This window comes from Echinops telfairi, unplaced genomic scaffold (assembly GCF_000313985.2).
Source record: "Echinops telfairi isolate 266 unplaced genomic scaffold, ASM31398v2 ScPeMD7_7468;HRSCAF=8506_0, whole genome shotgun sequence".
In the NCBI taxonomy this organism is placed as follows: Eukaryota; Metazoa; Chordata; class Mammalia; order Afrosoricida; family Tenrecidae; genus Echinops; species Echinops telfairi.
The window spans coordinates 48,292,785-48,315,487 of NW_022111369.1; the positions used below are offsets into that span (position 1 = coordinate 48,292,785).

The window sequence follows — 22,703 nt, forward strand, 5'->3', positions numbered from 1 at the left end:
TGTGTGTGTGTGTGTGTGTGTGTGTGTGTGTGTGTGTGTGTGATTTTTATTTAGATTACTTTATGCCTGAATGACTGGGAGGCAATCACCAATTTAAAAGGACTAGAAGACATGAACATGCAGTGTGCAGTAGACAAAATACAATGCTAATAAGCTTAAGAAATTAAACTTGATTATCAGCGAACTAAATAAAAATACTGAGTGAAACTAAATAAAAACACATTCAGTTAGCAAAGAAGAAAAATCACGTACAACGTTAAATGATGCACTTTATGTATGAAGTTGGTATGATTCTAGTGGGACATTTAAAAAGTATATAAACTCACGGCTGTCAGGGCCATTCTGATAACAACCCTAAGGAGCAGAGTCAAACAGACCCCATAGGGTCCCCAAGACCGTGATCTCTGTGGAAGCAGACGAGCACATGTTTCTCATGTGGAGAGGCCATAGGAGAACGACCAATCTTCAAATGGTTCAGCCAAGCTCTTAACCAATCCCACATTCTCATCAATAAATATATTGAGGAATAATGAAATGGGTTAATGATGCATACTACCTTTAGAATGAAAGATTATACTGAGATTTAAAATCATGTTTTCAAAACACATATACTTTCCTGGGAAATGTGTATAACAAATTAAATAAGCAAGGTCAGAAAAATAGGTATGTCTGAACACAAACACATACACATACAGATGCATGCATAGTCCATCCCAACACCGCAGAAATGACTGGTTTTCTCTGGTATGAAACAAGATAAAGATTTTTATTTTTTTCATAATTTTTTAGAGAAGTGTTACTACTTGTATTATCATTACAAAATAATTTTAACAAGTAATTTAAATACACGGAAATATGCTATACCTTAAAGGAACCCTATATTGAATCTTATTATAAAATCCTATTTTCATAGTGCAATGTCTTAATACTTATATATACATTTCATGGTCAAAGGTATATATGTCTGCATTTTTTTCCTGCATGCTTGAACATCAACTAATAAAAATAAAGACACTGTTTTTAGAAACTATTGGAAAGTTTTCCAGTTTTAATAAAAATTTTAAAAAACTTAATTATTGGTTAATTTTCACTCAAAAATAAACACTAAGTTGATTTATACATCTGTTTCATGTTTATGTTAGATTATACCTCAGGAAAATGATACCCGCTCTAGCCTGACCTATAAATACATCATCCATGAAGACTCTGTACCTACAATCAACAGCAACAATGTCATCCAGGAAGAATTAGATACTTTTGAGTGGGCTTTAAAGAGTTGGTCTCCGTGTTCCAAACCCTGTGGTGGAGGTAACAATTACATAATTACTCTACTGTAAATGTACCCAGTTTATTCTATCTTAAGAACATTACTAATAGAGGTTATACTCTTAGAAACATTAAACATAATAAAATATAAATTAAAAAGTATTTTCACTGCAATCTCAGAATCCTGAAAGGATAGGAATCCATTTATCAATGCTTCTTTAAATCCTCTTTTTCTTCTCTTAGATTTTCTGTTTCACATTTATTGCAGGGTACTCCTAACAAGCAGAAATGTTCCATTCGGTGTCCTCTGGTTCTCACCTTTCTTTTTTGCCTTTATATCCATGTATTCCTTTCTATTCTATCAGGATTAATAATATGAAAACTATTAGTTATAATCATATAACCCTGATTATGTACCAGTTACTTCATGTTTCATATGTTCTTTTATATGTTGATTCATAGATTTGACAATGTCTTTATGAGAGCAATATCATTATAACTATTGTACTGATTTTATATATATATATATAATCAGTACAATATATCATATATATATAGTCATTAAATCTATCCCAACTCTTAAGGATCCTATAGGACAGAGTAGAATTGCCCAGTAGAGTTTTCACATTGTAATCTTTATTGAAGCTAGCTGACTGCCATTACACTGACCAAAACACATCTAGGTGCCTCAAAGGTTAGACTTGTTTCTGGGATAATTTGACCTGCTGACTTCAAAAATAGGCACTTGTTTTCCTCTGTCAGCTCCAGTGTTTGCAATATAGAACATGTACTGTATACCACTCTTCACTCTGCTCACCAAGGAAATATCAGGATATTTTTATGTAATGTTAGCTAGCCTAAGATGAGAGGAAGTGCACACTGGCTTTATTTAAAGTAATTTGTGTTGTGCTAAATATTTAAGTCAAATTATACTTCACATGATGTCCTTTGATCCAAAGATATATTTGAACAGTGCAAATTACATGAAGTTGGAATTTTCCTCAAGGATCAATTCATCTTTATTAGGAATTGAACAGCAGGAAGTTCCAATTTGTTATCTTTAAATGGGGCCAGAAATAAGTGGTACTGTACAATAAATAAGGATCCCTAGTGGCCTAGAGAGTTATGTGCTTGACTGGACACATTCGACAGCCATTCGACCCTGCCAGCAATTCTACAAGAGAAAGATGAGGTTTTTCTACTCCGCTTAAGAGGTAAAGCCTCAGAAACCGCAGGAGACGATCTTCTCTGTCCTATAGGGTCACTGTGAGTCATCATCAACTGACTGGTGATGACATCAGTTCATTAAATTGAGGTTCAGATGTTCTGAAACCCAAAATGGGTTTGCCAGAGTTCAGTTTCCTTTATTAAGATGAAAATGCTCCAGTCTTCTTATAAGATGGCATGACCTCTCCACTTGTGCACAGAACTCTCAAGAGAAAGGTTAGTTTGTATTATCAAGCACCCTGGAGCCAACCTCACTTCTGAAACCTTTAACATAAGTTACCCACCGACTTACATACATTACAATGTATTCTGAAAATTTTATTGTATATGAAGAAAAATTTAGGCCTTCAAAATATTTGTGAATTTTTCATGAAAATTTTTCATATTTATGAAAATTGCTAAGAAGTCTTAGAATTTTTACATTCTAAGTAGCCCTCACATCTTCCATATATGTGCTTTTTCAATTTTCTTTTTTATTTTCTCTTCTTCTCAGGCCGTGTTCTGGCTTTGCACTATCCAGCTTGTTGTCGTCTCTGTATAGATTGCACACCGTCCCGTAACCAAGAGAAAAAATCTGCCATTTAATCACTTATAACTCATGGTGGCCCTATAGGCCGGTGTCCTCCTAGTCTTTCCTTCTAGTTTGTTCTTTTTCTGGAAATTCTACTGAAACCTGCTGACCGTGGGTAACACGGCACTTTGATAAACCAGTGGCATAGTTTCCAGCATCACAGCAACACACAAGCCACCACAGAATGTCCAATTGGCAGATGACAAAAATCATAGAAACCTTTATTAGGGAATAATATAAATTGCCAACATGTCCTCTGTACAAGTCTATATACTTTTTAATGTGGCATTTCTATATCTCAAAACCTTTCTCCAAACAATTCTGCATTCTTTGGTTTACACCATGTCAAAATGGCAGTCCTGGAATCCGTAAGAGATTTGTAGTGTATTCCTTTAAACACTCTAAGAATAAGTGGGCAGGATCAGGGCTGTATGGTGTATGAAGTCAGATTTCCCACCAAATTTCCCCAAGATAGCCCTACCTTCTCTCAAGAAGGAGGCGGTGGGTTGTTGGGATGGTAAATCATTGCTAAGCTCAGCTTTCCTGGCCCTGTTCTCACTAACACTGCTGTTCAGTTTTCTTAAGTCTTCTTTATAATAAGCCCTTGTGATCCTCCTGTGTCCTTGGATAAAAGCTATTGATTACCCCTTTGGAATTCAAAAAGTACCACAGTCACCATAATTGTGTGCGCTGACCTCTGTACCTGGAATTGAACTGGCCCAGCAGATCCCCTGAGAAGCCATTGTTTTGATTGGGCCTTTTATTTGAAGACACCCTTACAAAACTACAGGCATTACTTGGGGAACTTTTTCTACACCCATCTGATGTTCAGAGTGACATGCTTAGCCATGGTTTGTTTTAACAAACGTGGGCCTACATGATCTGAAACTGTGTGAGCAGTACTCTTTGTCCGTATATGTCAGATCATAGCATCATATCTGTAATACTTTCTGGTTTTAGTATTGTGTGTGCATAAGAGAATGTTTCTGTTAAGGAGGCACACCTTTAGGTCCTGAAGAGGGAAGGATCAGGATGTCTGTAGCTTACTCTCAAATGATTCAGTACAGTAATACTGTCTATATAACAGACGAGAGTAAGTAAATGTAGTGAAATGGTAATCAGAGACGAAACTATAGATCATGGATATACCAATGCTTATTATACTATTTTTGTCACTTTTTTAGGTTTTAATTTTTTTCAAAATAAGTGCAAAAATACAAACATAATCATGAGTATCAAACTTAGTTATTGGAATAAATCTCTTCAGCTAACTCACTGTAACCTTTAGGATGATGTCCAAATGCCTGCCAGGTGGTCACTCTGTCAAGATTTGATGCTTTCCTATCTTCTTCCCCAGAAACCTGCAGCTGCTGTTTGGCATGCCCTTGACTTTAAGTGCCTTCCTGCTCCATTTATTTTGTCCAGTACCCCAAAAAAGAAAGAAAGAACAAGGCAGTGCCATCTAGTCAATGCTGACTCATTGTGACCCACTATGGGTTTCCAAGACTTCAACTCAGTTGTTCTCAACCTGTGGACTGCGACCCCTTTGGGGGCCAAATGACTCTCCCATAGGGGTTGCCCAATTCATAACAGCAACAAAATTATGGTGTCACCATAACACGAGGAACTGTATGAAAGGGTCATGGCATTAGGAAGGTTGAGAACCACTGCTGTAACTGTTTATAGGAGTAGAAAGCCCAGGCTTTCTCCCCAGGAACTGCAGTTAATTTTAAACTGCTGGCCATGCCGATCACAGCTCAACATGTAACCACTACATCTCCAGGGCTGTTTGTGTAGTACTAGTTGAACTTAACGTGTCCTGGTAGGCAAACTTTAGACAGCCAACTGCCCGGTTAGTGGCTCAAACCCACCATAGCTGCTCTATGAGAGAATGATGGGGCTATCTGCTCTTTATAAGAATAATTGTAGGGAGAGAGAACATTTTTCTGCCAAGGGCCATTTGTATATTTTTAATATAATTGATGGGCTTTCCTGGTCAAACCTTTAATTAACTAATCCCTAAGGAGCCCTAGTAATGTAAAAACAGACATCAAATTTATGATGAAGCTTGAGTGGAAGAATGATGAAATCATTGATGCTTTATAAAAAATGTATGGAGCAATAAACTTCCCCTCAAGGCAGTTAATAAATGAATAATTCACATCAAGAAGGGAAGAGACAATATTGAAGAGGAAGGCTGCTGTAGCAGTCCAGTCAATTTTTGAGGAAAAGCTTAATTTTGTTGTTGTCTTAATTGAAGATCATCAACCATGCATAACAGAAACCATAGCAATCTGATTTTATCTCTCTAGAGAACCCTGTCTAACACATTTTGGTACCAGGAGTGCTTCTAGAGAAATAAAATCATAAATATGGGCTTCTTAAATTGGCTCTTCAGCCTGATTATTCTTAATACTAGTGATGCTACTTCAACATCCCAAAGCATGGATAAGTCTGCTACTCTTCCTAATCCATGGTGTGGAATAGCAAAAATAATACCTAAAGTAGTACCACCGATAGATGAGGTGCTGGTTAAAGGAGTGGCTCTGAGTGATCATATGTTTGATATTTTCCAGGAGTTTTGTAAGGATGACAAGTATAGGCAAGCTGGTTGGCTGCTCCTTCTTACAATGGAAAGTGTGATTAAGGAGAGAGATGGTCTCAGGGCCTCAAAAGCACGCCTCAGGTGCAGACTAACGGATTTGAAAGCTTCAATCTGTGCTACAAAGGAGAGCCTTCTCTCCTCTAATAAAAGAGCTGACATTGCTGAGAACCAGGTCCAGAGTCTCATTATACGAGTGGCTGAATTACAACGGCAGCTGAATTGCAGATCTAGAGCAGTGTCTGAAACCAAAGTAAGGGCATTGATTGGGAAAAGTTGGGACCCTGAAACATGGGACGGGAACATATGGGCTGATGATCCAGAAGAGGAGGATATTGAGCCCTTAGAAACAATTGACCCACCCCACTTCTGGTACCAAAATGTGTTAGACAGGGTTCTCTAGAGAGATAAAACCAGATTGCTGATAATTTCACATATATTCTTATAAAGATAGATATATATAACACAAGAAATGAACAGTTAAATTATAAAGCTGTACAAATGGCTCAGTGCAACTCACTCCTGTGAGACAGTTGTGAGACACTGGCAGTCCTTCAAGTCTTGAGGGCCACCCGGTAGTCCTCTGTAGAGAGAGCTACGCTATCCCTAGCACCAGCAGCAAAACAGCCAGGCAGGTCACCAACTGTCAGTCTCCAGCTCCAGAGATGTACATTTCAATCGTGTGGTCTTAAAGAGACCTCAACTTACAGCAACACAGTCCACAGGCTAGGCGTCCCACAGGTAGTGTAGCCTGTAAATTGAGGCACAGAACAAGCAAGGCAGCTGCACACTGGTCCAATGATCAAAGAGCAAGAGACAAGAAAGGCAAGGCTCGCCGAGCCCTTTAGCTCTCCGCCCTTCAATTAATCCCACTTGTGTTTGTTGGCCAGGCTGGCACAATAAACTAACAATCTCAAGCACCATTAAATATCTCAATTGGTTCAGCTTACCTAACTCTGACTGAAAAATTAAAGTTGCGCATACTTTCTGCTAGAAGTGTGCCAAAATATTTATGCACAGATTAACTAAAGACAGGAGCAAAGCTTTCAGTAGAAAATATGGGATCAAGATACTGAAGTATTTCTTTGAAGAACTGTAATAAGAGTTGAAACATAGCTTTACCAGTATGACGCGAAAGATAATGCTTAATCAAAGCAATGATTAAAGGTAAAAGTTGTCCAGTCAAACAAAAGCAGATTGTTCAAGATCAGCAGTGTTTTGGGGTGCTTAAGGTACTTGTTAAATTTCTGGAAAGCCAAAGAATGATGACATCTGTGTATTATGAAAGCTTTAGCAGAAAAATGCCTGGGACAGATTCACTCGAGAGTTCTTGCCTACCATTAAAACATTCCTGCTCATTCCTCTCATCAAAAAAGACAATTTCGCAGGTGTTTCCATGGGAAATCAGTAAGCATCTAATTTATCATCATGATTTGGCTCCTTTTGACTTCATTTTGTTTTCTAACCTTTAAAAATATTTAAAGGGTACCATTTTTCTTTAGATAACAACGTAGAAAAACTATATTTGCATGATTTCATTCTCAGGACCTTCCTTTCCTTGGGGATGGACTAATTAGAATCATCTTGTACAAAAGTGTCTTCACCTTGATGGAGCTTATGTTGAAAAATAAAACCTGTATTTTTGTTGTATCTTTTAATCCCATTTCAGGAACCTTTTGAAGTCCTCATCTACAACCAAATATTTGTTGCATCAATTAGCTACTAAATATATAGCTGCAGAATAGCTGATTAACTATAAAGAAATAAATGTCATTTTTCAGGTTTCCAGTACACCAAATATGGATGCCGTAGGAAAAGTGATAGTAAGATGGTTCATCGAAGTTTCTGTGAAGCCAACAAAAAGCCAAAACCTATTAGAAGAATGTGCAATATTCAAGAGTGTACACACCCACTGTAAGCATTGATTTTAAGTCTCATTTTCTGAGGTCATAGTAGATAGGGTTTAGGTCTCTTTAACTCTTTTTTATTTTAATTGTATTTGTTTGTTTTTACCAAAGCTTTATATATACCTGGTCAACATAGTCCAATCTTTCTATAGGTAACATTATATAAAGTTGCAGTTCCCTCCTCTCCACTCTATTTCTGCTTCCCAGAAACCACACCTCTTTTAGCTTTGTGTTTTGTTTGCTATTTGCTATTTACATATTTCCATCTAAGTAAAGCATTTCTGTTTGGGGCACAAACGAAGATTTCGTGTAATCAGTAGGTCCAGTAGTTTACCAAATTCCTTGGCAATGACAAGTGAGCGCTCTCAGCATTGCAACCATTTGTTGAAACAGCTGACTTGGTATTTCAGCATTTTTTAGAGCCTTGGTTTTTACCAGTGCCTTCAATGTTGCTTGGACATCTTCCTTCAGAAGTATTTGTTCTTTATCATATTCCCTCTCCTAAAATAGGTAGACATCGGTGCTTTTTAGTACACTGTATTCCATCTATCTACTTTTGATGCTTCCTCTGTTGTTCAGTATTATTCCCCCATAATCCTATAGTACTGCACGGTTTGGGGATACACAAATGTACATGCATGTGCACACACGCACGCACACACACACACACAAATTATCCAAAACTTTATTTTCTCTCTGATTTTTGAACGAGTTGTTCCATATTTTCTAGCCTCCTAGAAGCCCTGATGGCAATTCTGGTAAGTGTTAGACTGCTAAAAGCAAGGTCAGCAGTTCAAACCCACCAGCCAATCTATGGGAGAAAATTAAGGCTCTCTGCTACTATAAAGAAACAGAAAGGGACAATTCTATTCTGTCCTATATGGTGACTATGAGTTTTAGTGTTGCTATTGAGTAGTTGGTAGTCATTTTAGTTATCAAGTCTTATATATAACCTAGCTTTCTTTTGTGTGTGTGTGTGTGTATTTTTTTATTTTAATAAATCATTTTATTGGGGGCTTTTATATGTATTGTAACAATCTATAAATCCATTATATCAAGCAGACATCTTCAAATGTTGTCATCAACAATTCCAAAACATAATCTTTTTTCTTGAGCCCTTTGATATTAGCTCCTCTTTAGTCCCTCCCTCGCCCAGCCTACCACCCTTGCAAACCCTTAATATATTATATATTGTTATTATTATTTATATATATCTTACACCATCCATTCTATCCCTGCACTTAACTATCCTGGTGTTCGTCCATGGAAAACTGTTAGGATTTTCTCTTTCCTGATATTTCACAGTGATAATCCTTTGCTGTTTATCTCTTAGGAGCCCTTATATTGTGTACTTTATAGACCTTTTTCATTTTACACCTCAGATTTAATCTGATAACCTCAGATTTTTTAGGCATGCCCTTCTTTGACTTTGAATCATTGTGTTCTGTTTTCATGCTCTTTTCTTTTTCCAACAGGTGTGTTGGCACATAGTTCACATATTATACAATTTCGTAGCCCAGTCATATCAAGAAGAGCTGTCTACTCACCACCACAGCCTTTTTAGCACATTTTCTTCATCCTTGTTCTTGTGGCTATTAGCTCCCTATTTCCACCCAACAACCATGCCGTATTCCCAAAGAACCATTAATCCAATCACCATCTCTATAAGTATACCTATCCTAGATTTCATATACAGAATCATGTTCTTTTCTTTTGGAACATGATAGCAGCGTCTTAGACTTATTTCCTTTCCAAGTCCTTTGATTTTTACTTCTGATCTGTATTTTCATGTGTGTGTGTGTGTGTGTGTGTATACTTATGTATGCACACATATAACTATTTTAGTATATTAAACACTATTTTTAATTCCATACATTTTTTGTTATATTTCCCTACTCCTTTCCTCTTTAAGGTTGTGTTAGTCTCTATGTGTCAGGTGATCCTTTGTGATGTACAGGTATAACCAAATACAGTATTTAAAACACTGACTGGAAGGATGTTTGAAACTTGTAAGTTCATAGGCTTCCATGTAGCATGGTTGAGCTTGGCCATTTCAATAAAAGAACTCAATAGTATATGCGCAATTCAAATGGAAGGTTAAGATTTCATAGGAAAAAAAATCAGTAAAGAATGTTTAAAGGAACACAAGCCTGCTTTATAGCGCTTCCAGAAATAGTATGTTCTAAGCTAAGGTCATGTCACCATTCCAACAGTGAGCTACGCAAAATAACTGCCTCCCTTCATTTCAATCTATCATAAGCCTGTTTTCATAATAGCCTTATGTCTTATGACCATGCTCCCTGTCCCCCTTAAAAAGTTTTGTTTAAATCTTACATAGGATAAAACTCAGGCACTCTTGTGGGGTAAAGGATCAATGTGTCTCACTGCTACCCCAAAGACCTCTCATTAGTCACCCTGTTTCACCTACTCTTTCCCAGGTAGCTGAGCACCAATCTCTGGACATCTCTGACTTTCCGTAGGGCAGGTCAGTGCTTATCAGCTTGTACTGTAGACTAATGGTATAAGACCGTCCTAGGACTGCGGACTTCGTCGCACTGCTGTCTCCACTCCAGAACTGTGCTGTTGTGGCTTCCTCCCTAGTCTTCTTTGCTCCCGTGGGTTCATGCAGTTTTTCCTCTTGATTTCCAGGTTAGGGCGTACTCCTCACATATATTTATCGTCAGAAGAGAGCCACGTGTGAGTGAAACCCGCAAAAGGAAGAAAACACCGTATTTCAGTTCCCACAATATATCCCTTTGCCAGTTTGCTAAGCGATGAGCACTTTGAAACTGTGACTTTCAAAGACTACCAAGGTTTTCGCGTAGTTATACTTTGATGCCCTCGGATGGGGGTTGGGGGGTAAGGGGGGAACTACAGGAGAAAAATAACTCTGGAAAGGACAAAACATACTCCTCACTTATACTCCAGACTAATTACTCAGCAAAGTAGAATCCACAATGTAATAGCCCATTAGGACCCACTAAACAGATGTAATGGAAATGCTAAGTCTATAGCTGATTTGTATCATGTTCTGAGCACTGATTTTGACATTAGAATTAAGCATTTTCCCATGTGAAATCTTTTATTGAACATATCTCCTTGAAACGAATGCTGACACCAGTTTTGGCCCCATCTCAAATACATACAGCCTTTACTCCGTTGTCAAGCATATGATCGAGACATCTCATTTTTTTCAAACTGAATTGATATTTCGGGTAGTAGTAACAGACATAGTAGTAGTAGAAATGAACCAATTGAAAGCTCAAATTATGAGTAAGTTCTATAGGTTCATGATAAAATAAAAGGAAAAAGAAAGTAGCAGCAGCCAGATCAGTTATTTAAAGAACCATCAGACGCGTTTCTTATCATTTCCTTTCGCATCTATTCAGCAGCGTTAAACAATATGTCTAAGAGCAAGTTGGTGCTATTTCCAACCAAGCCGAAGAGGGCCAGGGTAGTCTGATTCTGATGAGAAGCTTCAGAAATCGTTTTACAAACCATCCATTAGGAAAGGAGAAAACTCCAGAGTAACTGAGAGAGAGAAAAACAAGAACACCTGCCTCAAAAACCAAACACCCAATTTATTGATATTCCTGTGGGTTTCCAAGACTGTGAGTGATTACGGAGTAGAAAGCCTCATCCTTCTCCCTCCGAGCAGCTCTGGTTTCTAACTGCCGACCTTGCAGATCTCAGCCCCACGTGTACCCACCACACTACCAGGGCTCCAGCCAGAGAGGAGGGCACGAAAGCCACAAGAGAGCTTCAAATGATTTGTGGGAAAATTGATTTAAGTGAAAATGACATTTTTTCCATGAATTTTTTGAAGCCTCCCCGTGAAAGTGCCAGGTCTCTTTTTATGAGGAAGCCCTCAGACCTTTGAATTTCTTGTCGCCTCCATCTTTCGGAAACTGCTTCCGGAGCTGCGCCAGGCACCTGACACTGCACGCCTTTCCAAGAGTAGAAATGACTAGGCTGCCCTGGCAGACAGGCATCTACTAATGACCTGGTTCCCTCTGACCCCGCATCCCACAGCTGGATCGCAGGCGACTGGGAGCATTGCACCAGGTCCTGCGGGAGTTCTGGCTACCAGCTGCGCACGGTGCGCTGCCTGCAGCCCCTCCACGACGGCACCCAGCGCTCGGTGCACAGCAAGTACTGTGTGGGAGACCGTCCCGAGAGCCGCCGGCCTTGTAACAGAGGGCCCTGCCCCGCCCAGTGGAAAACAGGGCCCTGGAATGAGGTGAGTGTGTGAATTCTCTCTCGGTGTTTATATATAAGTATTTGTTTAGCATATTGTATTTTTCAAACATCACGTAGCCTTTATGGGTATTCAGAAATTGCCTCTTGTTGTAAATATTAAGCACCTGGGGCTGAAAATCAAGATTTCCTTCCAAAGGCAATTTCACCCAGTATGATGTTGATGGCAAAGTAGTACAGTGTCTTTGGCAATGGATGGAGTAGGGTTCCTAAATCAGATGATGCCTGTTTAGCGATTGACTAACTGAATGGACTATTTGCCTGTATTTCTTTGATGTTTCTTTCACATATTAAAGATATAATAGTATCCATGTTATGTATGTGGCAATGCTCAATGACTCATTGAGTCCCAGGAGGAACATTTGTGGGAGGAAAGGGCACCGAGAGCAGGTAGAGAAGGCATGCAGAAGGGAAAAGCAAACCCAGGAAGAATCAGGTGAATGAAGGTCCTCTATACAGCGTCACAAATAGGAAGCTTGTCCCAATAGAGAGTCTTAGAGTCCTAGAACACAGGCCTCTATCCATAGCTTCTACTTAAGAAAATAGCATGGCATTTTCTGGGCTGAATTTAAAGCATGAAGACTTTCATTAAAGAGACACATTTATGGCAACACAGAAGCAGCAGTTCACAAAACGTTCCATGAAGCAAGGGCGGAAGTCAGTAAGTGCCGCCATCTGCAAGGAAGAGGAGGGTGTAAAACCCCATACGGTCTTGGCTTCTTCACATCAGACATGTTGACTCGCTTCAGAAACAATTATTCTTCGATGCAGTCCACTTAGTTCTGATCAATGTACAACAGAACAACACATCGCCCAGTCTTGCCACCATCCTTACATCTTTGCTGTTGGAGCCCATCGTTGCCATCTCTGTGTCAACTCATCCAGATGAAGATCTTCATCTTTTTGGTCAATCCTCTCTGCTCAGATCTTTCTTCGGGTACTGGTCCCTCCCAGTAACATGCCGAAAGTGGACAAAGTCTTGTCGTCTGGACTTCGAAAGAACCATCTAGCTGTGGTTCTTCTTCAAAAACAGATCTGTCCATCCTTCTGGCGGCCCATTGCATTCTTCACCAGAACCATAACTCACATGCATCAGTTCTTTGGTAGCAGAAATTAGTGGTATCAAACCGGTGACCTCGTTCACATCCAATGCTTATTAATTACCAGACACTTTGCTCACTGCTTTACGTATATTACCTTCTTTGCCCTCTTTTAGTATTTTAACCATCCTCCGAGACAGTAGAAGGGGGCTTTAAAAATTAGTTGAATAATTCCGTTTTCTTTCAAAACATTTTTCAAAAACTTTTTAAATCCCCCCTTCATGTTATTTATTATCCTAGTTCTTCAGATCTGAGCAAATAATCTAAGAATGGATTATATGAAGAAGACTGAGGCATCCGGACGGAAGGAAGACATCGAAACCCTGTGCTGTGCAGATGACCCAGCCCTGCTCTCTGACGGTGAAGAGGGCTTGCAGCACTTACTAGTGAAGATCAAAGAAGACAGCCTTTCCTGTGGAGTATCTCATCCTGAAGACAACAAAAATGCTCACAATTGGACCCGTAAATAACATCATGATAGAGAAAATATTAAAGTTCTCAAGGATTTCATTTTACCTGCTTCCATGACCAATGACCCTGAAAGCAGCAGTCAAGAGACCATGTATTGCATTGTAGCCAATCTATTACAAATGACCTCTTTCGAGCACTGAAGAGCAAATGTGCCACTTTGAGGACAAAGTTGCCACTGACCCAAGCCATGATTTTTTTCAATCACTTTATATGCATGTTAAAGCAATGAATAATTAAGAGCAATGGCCTTCTGTCTTGGAATCATGGTGTTGGCAAAGAATATTGAATACAAGATGAGCTCCCAGAAGAGTGAGCAAATCTGTCTTGGAAGAAGTACAGCCAGAATGCTCCTGAGAACTGAGACTAGAGAGGATACTTTGGACATGTTATCAGGAGAGACCAGTTCCTAGAGAAGGACTCCGTGGTAGGTAAAGCCACGGTAGTGAAAAAGTTGACCTCCAATGAGATGCATTCACACAGTAGCTGCAGCAATGGACTCCAACCCAGCAGTGATGGGGAGAGTGACCGAAGACTGGTCCTTGTTGTGTCCTGTGGGACATTGGGTTGCTATGAGTTACAACCATCTCAAGGGCACTTAACAACTGTCTACAGATGAGAAAAAATGGATCATGGCAGACTGGTAAATAATAGAAGTAGAATGTGAACCCAAGGATTTATCTCAATTACCACTGTGCAACATCACTTCTGGAGTTGTGTGCATGTGTGTGTGTGTGTGTGTGTGTCCAAGCATGCATGTGTGTGCACAGGCAAGACACTGGATGGAAAAGCCTGGTCTCTGTAATCCACAGTCCATAATCGCTGCCATTGTTGCCCTAGTGTTCAGTCACCTGCGGGGAAGGAACGGAGGCGCGGCAGGTCATCTGCAGGGCTGGAGACCAGTGCGATGGGGAAAAGCCGGAGTCCGCCAGAGTCTGTCAGCTGCCTCCTTGTAACGGTACGTGTGACGCTGATGTCTTTCCCTGGTGTTTTTTAGTCCTTAAAAGAATAAAATAAATTTTTTTTCATTTCTTTCAAAGTGAAGCCTGGAGTTTAAAATGGCCTCTTAAGAAATATCCAAAAGAAAACATCTTCGAATACTAGCTTAACACAGTTCTTCCCGCCCCCGCCCACCCCCACCCCCATTAATCTTCCTTTTATTTTCACTGTCCTTATATATATCGGGCCTATGTTTGTCATTGGGGGTTGGAAACTTCTGAGAATGGTAACATCAGCAAATTATACAGTGCAACATTGAACAATAATGCAGTCTCCCCCCAAATCTACAGTTCTTCGAGATGGTGTCGGAGACGACGTCTCACACCAGCTAATTACGCTGACGGCTGCATCTGCGCCTCTGCCCTCCTATGCGATAATGCTAGGCCACCAGCCATGCCACTTCTGACAGTTTCCGCTTTACCGGGGGCTTCCAACTCTTTTCTCTGTTCCACATTTCAATAGACCCTCCAAGCATAGTAGAAGGTATGCTATTACTGGAGGTTTGGAAACATTTTACTAAAAGTGTTCAATGTAAACATGTCTGACTTCTCTGTCTCACCTTCTCTCCCTCGTACCGCACCCCCTGCTTTCTCCTGGCTTCTTGACCCCTCTCTCTCTCCTCCTGCCTGCATCCCTCCTTCGCCTCTTGGCTTTCCTTTCCACTCTATCTTTACCCAGTTCCTTTTCTCTCTCCTCTGTCGGCCTCCCTCCTGTGCCCTGTCACACTTGTCCTTTTGCCCTTGCCTGCAGGGCACACTCTCGTACACCCCGTTGTCCCTTTTGCCCCTAGTTCAGCCTCGTGACAACTCTGGGCATGGCTTTACCTCACTGGTGGGACTTTGAGCTAAACAAGTTGCATTTTCTTTTCACATTTTTTAAAAATAGTTAACACCACAAGGAAGCCATCGATGGAATATCAACAACAGCTACGTGAAATTTTCCTTTCCTTCAATTCAGAATATTGTCATGTAACTATTTTAGCAATTGTTTTCTTTGTCGACAATGTTCAGACTTGAAGTATTTGAAACCTTATGAACTAGAAATGTGTTAGAGCAAGGACAAATGGGACCACAAGAGGGAGACAAAGCACTGCTGTAGTTGAGAGTTTTACTTTGACAAGTAATTTTTTTTTCTTTTTAAAATCATTTTATTGGGTGCTCTACAGCTCTTATCACAATCCATACATACATTCATTGGGTCAAGCATATTTGTACATATGTTGTCATTATAGTTTTCAAACATTTCTTTCTACTTGAGTCCAGTTCATTTTTTCCCTTTCTCCCCACTCTCCCTCCCTCATGATAATTTGTAAATTATCATGAACCTTTGATAATTTGTAAATTATTATTTTTTTCATGTCTTACACCAATTGCTGTCTCCCTTCACCCACTTTTCTGTTGTTCGTCCCCCTGGGAGGAGGTTATATGTCAATCATTGTGATAGGTTCCCCTTCCTCCCCCCATGAACATACTTTCATCATGTAATGTTTTTATAAATTTTCATTTTGTGAGCAACAATTTCAGAGTTATGATTGTTGGGAGTTAGAAATGAGGAATAAAGTTTTCTTCCAAACTATGGATAACCATGTACATTAGAAACATTTGCAAATTATTCTTTTTTTTAAATCATTTTATTGGGGGCTCGTACAATTCTTATCACAATCCATCCATCCATACATACATTGTGTCAAGCACATTTGTACATTTGTTACCATCATCCTCAAAACATTTGCTTTCTACTTGAGTCCTTAATATCATCTCCTCCTTTTCCCCATCCCTCCCCGCTTCTTCCTCCCTCATGAACCCTTGATAATTTATAAATTATTATTATTTTGTCATGTCTTACACTATCCAACGCCTCCCTTCACCCACTTTTCTGTTGTCCATCCCCCAGGAGGAGGTTATATATAGATCCTAGTAATTGGTTCCCCCTCTCTACCCCACCTTCCCTCCACCCTCCCAGTATGGCCACTCTCAGCACTGACATTTAAAGAGAAAGAGCAGAGGTCACCTGTTAGCAACAGCAATGTTTGCTACCACTGTAGTACTTCACCCAGTGTAGTCCTCCACACCGCGACGCTAAACACTTTGTAAACTGCTACTCTCTGTAGAACCTTGCAGATGTACACCATTGTCAATATATACTTTCTTATCCTCCTTAACCCCCGGGGGTTAATTTGTAATTGTGACATCATAATGCTAATGTGGCAAGTGTCATATGTCCATAACGCCATATTCACGTTTCCTCCTCTAACTCATCACCATGAGTCATTTCCCACTCATAGGAAGTAGAACCGCAGCTGTGAGATGCCAAGACTGGAAATCATTATGACAGTAGAACCCTCATTTTCCTCCTGTAAGGTGCCTGATGTTTTTGTACTGCTGACTCTGTGGTCCTCTATTTGTCCTGCCATGATGATCTAGAGGTGGAGCCGGCAGGCTAACCACTCCCTTAGTTGTAATGACTGCTTTTGCCATAGGACTTCATGTCACCACCTTATTTTATCCCCAGGCAGATGACCATAAAACCAATGTCTACCTTTCTTCTTCGCTGTTTTTTCTCTACACCTTTCCCTACCCTCCTGTCTTCTGCACACACTAGTGCAGAATATCCGGGCCCTCATGAGACCCGGCAGGGCTCCTTCCTCGGCAGAGCCTCCAAGCTCACTTCCTGAGATGCTGGAGTCTCTCAGGGGAGCGCTTGCTTTAACTCGGAATCAGCTCTGTGTTTCAGCTAAGCAGTGTGCAGGGATGGAGATCAGGAATCAGAGGCTCAAATAAGGTTCTCCAATACTGAGGTTAGAAACTGCAATCAGTAGGAAGAAGACACTGTCTTATTTTAAGACAGAGTCGTAGGCAAAATAATTTAAATATGATGTAAAGTTGCTATTTGAAGGTAATGTTCATCAATGTGATTGTAAAGCATTCTCCATATAGATGGTTAACCAGTGTGAAATACTGAAGCATGTAATACTAAAGAGATAAGTAGATGTCAAGAAAATGTGAGTCATTCTACAATATGGAAAATGAATATTGTGTTATAACTCTGACAAAATTGTAATTATCGTACTTCATTTTTCCTTGCCCACTGACTCTCAGATATTTGTTTGTTTTTACTGAAAATATTAGAAAAAAATTATTCTTTTGCTCCTTTGGTAACTTCATAGCAGGTTTCTTACGTGATAGTAAGAAATAATAATATATTGTATTTGAAATGCTGTATTCCATGAATGCCATCATTTATCATTCTTTTGCTTTGTGAAATAACCATCAGATCAGTATTTCTCTGATACACAGCTCCAATGATGGCCCTTATATGCATTTGCATGGAAAAGAGTACCCTGAAAATAAGCTCAAAACAATACTGCCATGAACTTAATATTTGTATTTTCTGAACAGTGGAGCCCTGGTAGCCTAGTGGTTACATGCTGAGCTGCCACCACCAGGTCAGCAGTTTGAAACCTCCAGCTGCTCAAAGGGAGAAACATGAAGTGTTTTTCTCCTTTAAAGAGTTATAGCCTGGAAACCCACAGGAGCAGTTCTGCTCTGCTGCCCTAGGGGGTTGCTATGAGTCAGGATCAATTCAACGTAGTGATGAGATGATGAGTTCTTAGAGCCTCCAAACTAATAACACTGGGGTGGGGGGTGGGGCAGGGAAGGATATGCGCGCACACACAATCACTAAAATATAGCAGTCGTATTATGAGTGCTACTATGTGTCCCTTTAAAAAGGTTGTTAACTTAGTGAAATTAAATGTAAGTGTGAAGAACTATAAATTGCTCCTACAAAAATGGGTACCCTTTACTATAGCTGATGTTTTCAAATACTCTGAAAATGGTCAATGATACATATGCAACAGTACATTCAAATTAGCCAATCAAGACAGCTTCTTTGTTTTCCCCTTAATATATATATTTAATTTATTTTGTTCTAACAGATCTTTGGTATATTGTTTTGATTTTAACTATACACTGAATGGAGTAGCTATCCAATTTGAAAACTAGGAACATCACAAAAGACAAAACCACATTTATCCCTAAGAATGTTGTGGTAAAAGGAATCCTCTTTTCTTGTTCCGAGGTCAGGCATGGTCCTTCCAGGGGGAGGACACGTTCTCTGTGGTCTGCTGAGTCCTGATGGAGATTAGAAAGGTGCTCCCCCCGAGTCATGGGTGCATAGAGAACTTCTCACATCAGTGAATTGTTCCTTCAATATATCTTTTTAATACATTGGCTGAGGTGGACGACTATTATTACTGCCAGGTGATACTTAAAGCATTTTATCTTGTATTTAGTTATATGTATTGATTTATTTTATTTTAACGTTTTCCAGATGAACCATGTTTGGGAGACAAGTCGATATTCTGTCAAATGGAGGTGCTGGCGCGCTACTGCTCCATCCCAGGTTATAATAAGCTATGTTGTGAGTCATGTAGCAAGCGCGGTGGCACGCTGCCACCACCTGACCTCCCAGAAGCTGCTGAAACTCAAGATGGTGCTATCTTTAACCCCACCGACTTCCCAGAATCTCTAGTGATGCCAACATCTTTGATTCCTTACCATTCAGAGACGCCTGCTGAGAAGAAGAAAGTGTTGAGTAGGATCTCAGCAGGGCAAGAGTCCAATGCATATGCTGCTTTCCGACCAAACAGTAAACTCGATGGTGCTCAGCCAGCGGGAAGCAAGACCCTGAGAATTGCCTCCCCCGCCACCAAGAACCGCCACCTCAGTTCATCTTCACAAATAGCTGCTTCTCCCTTCCTGGCAGTCAACGATTCCATGAGTGCTTCTTCTCCAAGAAGAACCTCAAGGAGAAATGAAAAAGTTATTGACAAGAGACGTCCTCTACGGTCATCCACCCTGGGAAGATGAGACAATGAATGTGAAAGCCATCAGAGGCACACCTGGACCACGCCCCTTCTTTTCATGGTGCATGCAGCTTGTGCAAAGTGGCTCTCGCCAGAGGTCACCCCTGCTGCTGTCTCTGTGTGCAAGAACAAAAAGTGCTGGTTCACTTTCGTGTGGCTTTCCTCCTCTTGTTGTCCATGGGCTCATGTGCCAGAATTCATTGGGAGAAAGCACCAAAGAGTATGAGCAGGAGGAAAATGTACTGCAAACTGTGTTGGCCACTCGCTAAAGGGAAATGGACTAGAACCAATTATGCCGATCCGCTGGTTTTTGTTTTTAAAAAGTTACAGTAAATATTTAAAAGACGTGCCAACAGTTTACACTTTTACAAGATATTTTGGGAGCAAGGAATCCTTAGACGTATATTTGTATTTATCTATATTAGAAATATTGTACAAGCAGATCTGCAGCTGTTGTGTAAATAATGTATATTGCAGAAATCAGTATTATTTTAAGAGGTGTGTTTTCAAATGATTGTTTACTATATTACATTTCTGGATGTTCTTGGTGCCTGTCATTGAGTATTGCCTTATTTGACTTTCTATGAGTTGATTTTCACACCATAATATTGCAGAGAAGAAGTTTGAATTACAGCTACAGACAATGCAAAAGGTTTTATTATAGGGTGCTGTTGAATCAACAATGTGATTCCTAAACTAGAGGGAAACAAAAATACATAAGCTACAGATGTATCGATTTGAGCTACCTATGGCTTTCTACTCTTGAAATTAAGAGTAGTAGGATGGGTGTCCGTGTCCTTGTAATCGCAGGGAACAAAGGACATAGTGAAAAACTGTGCAAGACAGAACTGGACCATTCTTATCAGGGCCTCACTAGGTACCCCAGAGATGCCCTGTGTTCTTGTGTTGTTTCTTATGTTCCCTTTATTGATCTATATAAACATTTATATACATTGCACTGCAGTTATCACAAGGGAAAAAAGGTTGGGTGACAACTCGTTGGTTGGTAGCTGAGAAAAGCATCCATGACACTCTAGGAAGGCGTGGGGCTTTGAAAGTAGGTCCAAGAAAGCATTTCTCAGAAGTTGGGATATTTCTTGTCCACATGGTTGATATCTAAATGTTCACAACCACAATGCATCTGACTGCAGTCACACGCTAGTCATTGATGTCGGTGATCCTCTTGCTCAGAGTGAAGCCAGAAATGCCCTCTCCCGGGAGCAGATGTAAAGTACTTGTATATAGGATCCAGACCCGAAGATATTTATTAAAAGTTGATTATTTGGATAGTATTTTTATGTACTAAATATTTACACTAATATCAATGGCCTATTTTGGTAAACTAGAGAGACATATTTAGAGATGCATGCTTTGTTCTGTGCACAGAGGAGACGTTTAAGCGAGTGACAGCAGCCAAATCAAGGAGTTCGTATGGAGAAGCTGCACTGTTTTGTAAGCCCTTTCGATTTTGAAAGTAGACACAAAGTTGATGACTTTTCCCCCTTTTTGGAAATATAAAAGAATATGGGCTCAGATAGCTTGCTGTTTAATGAAATAGGAATTTAGATAATGTTTAAAAGTAATTGTGGAAGAGATGAGTACTTCAGGAATTGCACTCCAACAAAAAGAAATATATGCGTTGTCAGCATTATCTTTTGGGGCTCAGGACCTGATTTGTTAAAATGTATTCTACAAACTAAGATGTAAGTCTGTTGACCCCACCAGAGCACATCGTGTGCAAGAACTTTTAAAGATTACACACGAATCACCTGACCTACTGACTTGATACCTCTAAAGAATCGCTGCTACTTGGTGCAAAATTTTGGAGAGCCAATAAATTCAGTTAGTTTCAGATGGTGCGACAATCCATGAACCTTGAAGAGAAGTTTGTTTGTTTTTTTCTAAAAATGTCCCCAGAATGAAATCCTCGCTAGTTTGCTTGAGTGTGCAGACCATACCACAGGGAAGTCAGTGTAAAGAAAGAGGGTCACCCACATACACCTCCGGAAAGACGTACATATTTGTTACAACTCTGACCTTGAAGTTTTCTCATCTACTAAGCTCAAATTCCTTGTTATCAAAGTGTACACTACTGATGCTGTTTGTTGTATTGGGAGCACGTAGCAATAAAAGTGTTAACAAAATATAGACCTGGCTGTGTAGATTTCATCATTAGATGTCTTTGGGGTGATGGAAATATCCTCCCCTCCTATAAAGTAGAAGTACGTGAAATCAATTTGCTTTACGCGGGCCTTTTCTGAAGAGAGGAAAATCCAGTTACAGTATCCCCTGTTTTCATGTCAGAGAGCTTCCCAAGGATTTTTTTTTAATACAGAAATAAGAGGATCTAGGAGTGGCATTATATTGATGTAAAATATAAAGAGAAGTTCTTTCTGTAGACCTGTGAAGAAGCCGAGAAATATGCTACTTATATTTAGGAGAAGGAAAGGGAGCCTCCACTTTGAACATATGCTGTCCTAGAATGGTGTGAATAGCAGGTGTTCATCAGAGGTTGTGCCTGGCTAGCAGAATACTGATGTAACTACGTCACTTATGACTCAGGAATTGAGGAGAGATGGGTGGGTGGGCGAGGCCTAAGAAAGGAGAGCCCTTCATTCCAGAACGAGGAGATTTTGTAGCATTGAGGTGACCGGCTTTAACCTTAAAGGTAGGCAGCCTCCAGTCTTAAGTTCATGAACCATTTGAGGCCTAGAGGACCTTGGGTAATCTCACGAAGTTTCCATTTCCTCATCTGTAAATTGGGAGACAGAATTGTCAGACATAAGCGAGTGATTGCTATGGGGAATGAGATCATGCATGGAAAGCTGTTTGCACAGGGATTGACGTACAGTTACTTCCGCAAATATTAACTCGATGTGATTGTCCTTGTGGTCCTCCTCTTCATTATGTGATGGAACCACAGCCTTCCTCCAGGGACCGTAAGGCATCTGAATTTCGGTCACTAGGTCTCATTGACGACAGTAAAGAACACAGTCCCAGGATGCAAAAGACAAGCAATCCGACAGCGGTACAGATGGGAGTTGGAAGCGCAGGGAATCTAGGACGGAGGAGCCTCTCAGGACCGGGGGTGACAGTGGCGATACCAGGAGGGAAAGGGGAGGTAGTAAGGGGGAATGGATCACAGGGAGCCACATATGGCCTCCTCTCTGGGGGACGGGCAGCAGCGGGGTGGGTGAAGGGAGGCGCCGGACAGTGTAATATAAGATACAATAATAATTTATAAATTATTAAGGGTGCATGGGGGAGAGGGGAGGGGAGGGGGAAAAAAAAAAAAAGGAAAATGAGCGGATTCCGGGAACCCAAGAGGCAAGAGAATTTTGGGAATGATGAGGGCAACAAATGTATAGATGTGCTTTACACAATTGATCTATGTATTGTGATGAATTGTATGAGCCCCAATAAATTGATTAATAAAAAA

The 22,703-nt window shown here is 40.2% G+C and overlaps 1 protein-coding gene across 1 annotated transcript in view; it reads left to right on the plus strand.

The window, feature by feature from the left end:
* The window catches only part of ADAMTS3 (ADAM metallopeptidase with thrombospondin type 1 motif 3), a 326,092-nt gene extending 304,680 nt beyond the window's left edge, over positions 1 to 21,412 (plus strand). Inside the window, exons 19-22 of the mRNA XM_045284278.1 lie at positions 7,448 to 7,580; positions 11,606 to 11,813; positions 14,239 to 14,356; positions 18,730 to 21,412. Of these exons, the coding sequence (XP_045140213.1) occupies positions 7,448 to 7,580; positions 11,606 to 11,813; positions 14,239 to 14,356; positions 18,730 to 19,268 (998 nt within the window). The 3' untranslated portion in view covers positions 19,269 to 21,412. The remainder of the gene's footprint in view (positions 1 to 7,447; positions 7,581 to 11,605; positions 11,814 to 14,238; positions 14,357 to 18,729) is intronic.
* The last annotated feature ends 1,291 nt before the right edge of the window (positions 21,413 to 22,703 follow it).